Source organism: Plasmodium gaboni, chromosome 2, assembly GCF_001602025.1.
Source record: "Plasmodium gaboni strain SY75 chromosome 2, whole genome shotgun sequence".
NCBI classification, from domain to species: domain Eukaryota; phylum Apicomplexa; class Aconoidasida; order Haemosporida; family Plasmodiidae; genus Plasmodium; species Plasmodium gaboni.
In genome coordinates this window covers 574,616-582,746 of record NC_031482.1, presented here as the reverse complement: position 1 = coordinate 582,746, position 8,131 = coordinate 574,616, and the positions used below count along the sequence as shown (strand labels likewise).

The 8,131-nt window shown below is 18.3% G+C and overlaps 2 protein-coding genes across 2 annotated transcripts in view; one reads left to right on the top strand and one right to left on the bottom strand.

Annotated features, from left to right (window-relative positions):
- Positions 1-220: 220 nt before the first annotated feature.
- PGSY75_0217600 (hypothetical protein) lies at positions 221-6,058 on the top strand (the record flags this gene model as incomplete). The annotated part of the gene is made up of 7 exons (XM_018783841.1): positions 221-406; positions 494-697; positions 799-909; positions 1,021-1,086; positions 1,267-1,394; positions 1,529-4,991; positions 5,213-6,058. 7 exons carry the CDS (start codon positions 221-223, stop codon positions 6,056-6,058), a joined length of 5,004 nt encoding a protein of 1,667 aa, XP_018643831.1.
- A 1,045-nt stretch (positions 6,059-7,103) lies between these two features.
- PGSY75_0217500 (calcium-dependent protein kinase 1) overlaps positions 7,104-8,131 on the bottom strand; it is a gene marked incomplete at both ends in the record, with an annotated part of 2,217 nt that continues 1,189 nt past the window's right edge. Inside the window, 4 exons of the mRNA XM_018783840.1 lie at positions 7,104-7,163; positions 7,299-7,376; positions 7,519-7,637; positions 7,797-7,896. Coding sequence (XP_018643830.1) covers positions 7,104-7,163; positions 7,299-7,376; positions 7,519-7,637; positions 7,797-7,896 — 357 coding nt within the window. Of the gene's footprint in view, positions 7,164-7,298; positions 7,377-7,518; positions 7,638-7,796 lie in introns of the transcript that reaches the window.

Genomic DNA, 8,131 nt, shown 5'->3' with positions numbered 1-8,131 from the left:
AAATTAAAAATATATATAAATTATTAATATATTTAATATAATTATGAATATAAAAAATATAATTATATATATAATATTTATACTTTTTTATAAATGTTTAAAATTTTTTTTTAAACAATTAATCATTTTTTTTATTTAATGTTTTTTTTTTTTTTTTTTTTTTTTTTCTTTCTTTTGTGTGTTTTATTTTCCTTTTATTTTATATTAAAAGGATACCAAAATGAAAGAAGAAAAAAGCAATAGTGAACATAATGAAAATAAATACTTGTCTCATTTATATTCATTTTTAAACTCCAATTATATAAGAAGCTCATTTGAAAATAAATCGGAAAATGTGCAAAACAAAAATAAGAAACATTTATCTTCTCGAAAGGCTTATAGATATCTAATCAGGAAATTTAAAAAGGTAATCCATATATATATAAATATAAATATATATACATATATATATTAAAATACGAATACACTTACATATATTTTTACTTTTTCAAAGGTTGCTATAGAATGTGACTTATACTTTGAGGAGATAGAAATTAAAAATGAAAACGAGAAATTGTTCATACAGTTATTTGGTAAAAACACTGTAACTTTAAAAAAACTTTATAGAAAAAAAAAAACAATTGATCATTACTTTTTTCTACTTCTATTATTTAATATTTTATCTAATCTCCCATATTCCATTATACCTATCCAAAAGGTTAGCATTTACAAAACAAAAATGTGCATAATAATGATATGCCTACAAAATAAATATGTTTTCACATATGTATGTATGATAATTTTTTCTTTCTTTTACAGTTTGTTGACATTTGCGATAGTTATATAGGTTATGGAGTGCATCTCCTGATAAATTTGAATAGCACTTTATATAATAAAAAGAAAAAAATTCACAAAATATTTTTTGATCCGGTAACATTAAATGGATTCTATATATATATATATATATATTTTTATTTATTTATTTATATTTATATAGATATTTTTTTATTTTTATTTTTATTTTTTTTCTTAACTGTTCAGGTGTTTTATTTGTTTACATCACTGTGGAATAATCACCATTTTCAAATATCGTTATCAAATACTATGGTATGTAAAAAATATAAAGAAGAAATAAAAGATTACATTACCTTTTAATATGTCTATAATTATAAAATATATATATATATATATATGCAAATATTTATATATATTTATATTTTTATATTTATTTTATTAATTGTTATTTATTTATTTTATTTATTTTATTTTTTTTTCTGAATTGTTCAGGTAATTTTATTTTTCTTTTACAAAATATATATTATATTGAAAAAATTGGAAATACGAAATGTGAATTTATTTGATAACATCTATATATTATGTTCTTCTTATGTAAACAAGATAAATTCAACATTATGGTAAACTTAAAATATATATATATATATATATATATATATATATATATATATATATGTGTTTTTATTTATATATATGTACATGCATTTAATCGTATTATATATATATATGCATATATTTTGTTGTAATGCTATAGGTTTAGCATGTATCTCATCATGAAACGGATGCTCATTGATGAGTGCGAAATAAAAATCATTAAAAAGAAAAAGACGTATTTAATATTACCCATATTTATCGACATTATAAAAATTTTGGATGTATATGATGAAATAATAAAAAAGACAAACATCGAGCCGTTGATGAAATTATATGAGGAATTAAAATTATTTTTACTTTATTTTTTCCATAAATTATTATATAATTTATTAACTGAACAAGATAATTTACCTCGAAATATTTTCAAATATTTACAAATAAATAACAATATAATATATAATAAGAAAAAGAAGTATAACAATTTGTTATCATATAACTCGAAGAAAAAAAATTCTAGTGAATTTTTTAATAGTTATTATAGATATACAAATTCTATAAATGAAAATGTGGTGTTTTTATCATTTTTTGAAAATTTTTATTTCTTTAATACATTTACGAATAATGGTCAAGCTGCCAGTTCTTTTCCCTCCTTATCTTTTTCTTTTAATTCGATAGGTTCTTCTATTGAATCTGAAGAAGGTGATATGTATAAGGATCATAATGGTCTACATAACCAAATGGAAATATATAATCATAATAATGATAATAATAATAATAATAATTATATATATGATCAAAGTGGAAAAGAATTTGATCACAAAAATGATTATGATGATATAATAACAAAAGATCACACGGCCCTCAACCATGCCAAATATGATAATATTTCTTCAAAAAATGAAGATAACCATTATGATAATAATAACAATTGTCGTAATTATTATAATAATGGAAGTTTGATAAAAAATGAGAAATCTTCTCAGATAATAAAAATGTATAAAAACAAAATCGACATTTTAAATATGCAATATAATCATTTTTTCGTGCATAGATGTAAAAATGAGGGGAAGTGTATTTTATTAATTAAAAGTTATTTTAATGATTATTTATGTGCCCTAGTAAATAGTTTGTATATATATTCGAAGGATATATATTCTACTAAGAATTTTGATTTAAACAGGGAAGGAAAAAATAAATGGAAAGAAAAAAATGATAATAATGATAATAATGATAATAATGATAATAATGATAATAGTGATAATAATGATAATAATGATAATAATGATAATATTGATAATAGTGATAATAATGATAATAATGATAATAATGATAATATTGATAATAGTGATAATATTGATAATAGTGATAATATTGATAATAGTGATAATATTGATAATAGTGATAATATTGATAATAGTGATAATAGTAATTATTATGATGATGATAATATCTTATATAATAACAATCGGTCAAAGGAAGAAATAAAAAATATAAGAGAAAAACAAAACTTTTCAAATAAGGAAACACATGCATATGAAAATAATAAAAGTTGTCAAAATGAAGAATTGATATACTCAAATAGTAATAATAACAAAGATGATAAAAATTCATTTAAGACGCATAAGATGAATGATATTCATTTTAATATTATTCACAAACAGAAGATAGAACAATATCATGAATGTAAAGACAAAAAAGAAAGAAAAAGAAAGAAAAAGAAAATAAAGGTAATAAATAAAAATAAAAAAGAATATAGAAAAAAAAGGAAAAAATTTGGAGAAAATTATATACCCATTTTAAATACACTTATAAGTTTTATTGAAGTGATATATAAGAATGTGTTTAAAAAAGTTTTAATAAAAATAAATAAAAGTAAAAGTATAAATGATTTAAAATTATATTCTTATATAGAAAAGATATATGAATATAATACATTTTATTGTCTTAAAAATCGATTAAAAAAATTTTGTTTTACATTATTTTTTTCAGTTACTTTAAAAAATTTAATTAAATGTTATATTTATAAAATAAAAAGAGAAGAACTAAATAAAAATAACTTTGAGAAATTTCAATCAACATTAATATATGATACATGTAGTTTTATAAATATATATAATCAGTTAAGCCAAACAAATTTTAAAGATATTTTTAGAAATAAATATGTGAACTTTTTAATATATATAAAAAATATATTAACCTTACCATATGACAAATTATTAAGAGTACCTATAAAAAATAAATACTTTTTTTTTTATATTAAAAATAAAAGAATAGATATACCATTTCAAAAATTTTTTAATGAATATAAATTAAAAAATGAAAAAATATTTCATGCAAATCAAAATGCAAAATCATTATTAGTAGACAGATATAATTATATATTTAATGAAGCAAAAGGAAATACAATCAATCATAAGAACAAAAGTAAAAATTCATTTTTCTTTTTAAAAAACTCTAATAATATGCATGAAAAATTATATAATATTTTGCAAACATTTAATCCTTTAAATAGTTTTTATTCAAAAACAAATGAGGAAAATGAGCAAGTGATACATTCTTATAACCATGACGAATTTAAAGACGAGTATACTTCTATAAAAACTTATGATAGTAAAAATAATATATATATAGATAATTATGATGATAATAAGGATAATAATATATATTATAGTAGTATAAGTAGTACATCAAGTAGTAAATCTGAAATGAATATAAATAACACGGATGTTTATACTAGTAGTAAGAGTAGTTATAATAATAAAAACAACAGCAGCGAGAACAGTAGTGATATAATAATAAGTAGTGTAGATAATATGTGTAATGAAAATAATGAAGGTGATAAATTATCTATAAGTGTTAATAAAGAAGTTGATTTAAAGAAAAAAAAAAGTATATATGAAGAGAAGAGGGATTATATATCTAGTAGTGATAATATGAATGATGAAATTATTGAAAATATATCAAATAATAACAAAAAAAAAAAAAACAAAAACAAAAACAACAACAATAATATTAATAGTAATAGTAATTGTGAGGGTAATATTCCTAGTAGTTATTATGATGATGATAATAATAATAATAGTAGTAGTAGTAGTAGTAGTAGTAATGGTGATTTCTCTTTCTCATATAATAATATGGATAATGAAAAAAAAAAGAAAAAAAAGGAAACGGAGAGCTATTATGATGTGAGCAGTATTAATAGTAATGAAGTGTATGAAGAAAAACAAAATATACAAAGAATATTTCAAAGAAAAAAAAAACTAAATAACAATAATATGAAAAATCCTTTTGAAATGAATATTGATGAAAAAAAAAATAGTATAAAGGTATATATAAAGAATTCAAATGAACAATATGATCGAAAAATATTACTTTTGAAAGATGATAAAATTTATTTTTATGATTCAGAACATTCGATAACATATGATTCATTTTATTTTCTTATGGAGATAAAAAAAATTTATTCATGTGATGGTTTTTTTGATTCATTGATAAATTCTCAAAGGTTGAGTTCTATTAATTCTTCATTTACATCAACAGAAGATAATGAATTTTATTCTAAAAAAAGAGATACCCTCTCTTCAGAGAGTGATTGGCAAAAATGTGGATATGACGCAAAAATTGTAAGAAAATTAATCATAATATGTTGAAAATAAAATATGTATGCATACATAAATGTTTATATATATATATATATGTATGTGTGTGTGTGTGTATATTTTTTATGTTGTCCTTTTTGATTTCCATTTTGTTTTTTTTTTTTACCCATTTAATCATTTATATATATATATATATATTTTTTTTTTTTTTTATTGATCGATGTGATATATTTTTATTTGTTCAGATATTCCATAATTCGCTCAGAAAAAATATCCAACTCATGTTTATAGACCAAGGGTATGAAAAATTTGTGAGCAAAATTAACAACGAATTAGTTCATGAAACGGATAGATCTTATGAATATATAAACTTAAGTTATAATAAAGAAGAAGAAAATGAATATGTAAATAATTATTTAAATAATTATGTTGACCCAGAAAAAAATAATGAAATTTATTTTAGTACTAATAGTGATACTATCTCAGAAGGAGAAGAAGCCAATGATTATGAAAAAATAAATACAGATGAACAAATAAAAAAAGAAAAATGGATAGAACAAAAAATAAATTTACATAAAGAAGAATCTATAATAAATAATGAATCCATAGAAAATAAAGATTCAATAGATACAAAAAAATCTATAGAAAATGAATTAGATGATAATGATAAAAATATATTAAACAATATTCTAAAAAATAACAATCATTTATTAAAAGAAAATAAAAAAAATTATTCTCAAAATGAATCTTATGCATACTCTCCAAGTTGCTCACAAAATATGTCACAATTTTTATCTCCTATATGTCAGAATCTAGTTGAATACAAATATTCATCTAGCACAACAGATATATATATTAAAGAAAAAAATTATTTTTCAAAAAAAAAAAAAATTAAAGTAAAGAAAGAAAATAAAATGAAACTATTTAGAAATATAAATAAAAATGATATATATAATTTGTTTCACGAAGAAATATCTAGATTATGTAAAAACAAAAATAATCACATTAATAAGACAAAGGCTGATGACCTTTTTTTTTATAAATCTGTAAATAAATTATATCACTCGGTTAATATTTCCTCAAATTCGTGAATAAAATGGGCACACACATATATATATATATGATCAAAGGATTTTATATATATATATATATATATATTGATTTATTTATTTATTATTATTTTTTTTAAATATGATATATATCTAATTATATATCCTTTTCATTCACATAATGTTCATATATTACACTTACATTTTATTTTTATTTTTTTGTCACATAAATATAATATATATATATATATATATATATATATATATATATTATATATCATTTATGCGTTTTATTTTTTTTCATTTATCTCATATCATTATTTCCATTGTGTATCCCCCCTCCACCCAAATGGTGTGTGGTCCATATTAAAACATATAATTCAAAATAAAATAATAAATATGTATTAGTTTGTATGAATAATAAAAAATTCTTAAAAAAAAAAAATAGGAAACATATATATATATATATATATATATATATATATATATATATATATATATGTATATATTTATTTATAGGTTTTAATTTTTTCTATTTTTTTTTTTTTTCCTATACTTTTAATATATATATATAATAAATTGACGATGCGGCACGTCCATACACATTTCAATATATTTATATATATTAAAATACGTAACATATAAATAATATTATATATAAATTTTTTTAAAAACATAAATATAATATAAAATATTATATAATATAATATAATAATATGTTAAAAGAATATATACTAAATATATATGTTCATATATATAATATTTATCTTTTATATATTATTGAAAAAATGGTAATAATGAAATATAAAAAGAAAAAAAAAAAAAATTGACATTAATATAAATAGATTGCTTTAAAAAATATTATGCTTAAAAATAAATTAGAAATAAAAGAAAAAGAAAAAAAAAAAAAAAAAACAGGACAAAAAGAAAGAAAAAAAATTCGTATATATAATATATATATGTAATATATTATATATAATAAAATTAAAAAGGTGGAATAAAAAAAAAAAATAAATATAAACATATTATATATATATATATATATTTTATATATATATATATATATTATATATATATATTTTTTTTTTTATGAAGATTTATTATCACAAATTTTGTGCATCATGTTTACGAATTCGTCGAAATCAATCTGAAAAAAAAAATAAATATATATATATATATATATAAATTGATGACACAAAATATATATTATATAATAATAAGAATAAATAATATGATTATTTTAAAAAAAAAAAAAAAAAGTATGCACATTTATATATGTTACCATGTTATCTTTATTTTTATCTGCTTCTCCTAGAACTTCATTCCACATTTGCTCACTTATTGATGTCAAACCGAATAGCTACATGGGCAAAGCATAAAAAAAAAAAAAAAAAAATTAAATGAAAAAATGATACAATATAAAAAGGTCATTATGTATACACATATATATGTAAATATTTATATGTTCATATATTCATATGTTCATATGTTTATGTATTTACATTTGCTAATTCCTCCTTGGTTATTTTTCCACTTTTGTCTGCATCGAACAAATTGAAGGCATCTCTTAATCTCTCCTCACTAAACAGAATTTGCTTGTCCATACATACAGAAATAAACTCTAAAGGATTAAAAAAATTAAAATAAAATATATAAATACATATATATAAATACATATACATATATATATATATATATATATATATATATATTTATTTATGTTCATGGTTCTTTTTTTTTTTTTTTTTTTTTTTTCCTTTTTTTTTTTTTATATATTCACCTGAATATTCTATGTATCCATTCTTATCAAAATCAACCTCCTTCAAAATGTTGTCCACTTCTTCTTCGACATTTTTAAGATCTCCTAACTCATTCTTAAACTGATATGAAAAATATATATATATATATATATGTGGGCACATTATATATGTCTTTATATATATATCTTTATATATATATCTTTATATATATATCTTTATATATATATCTTTATATATATATATCTTTATATTTATATCTTTATATATATATCTTTATATATATATCTTTATATATATATCTTTATATATATATCTTTATATATATATATCTTTATATATATATATGTATTTTTTT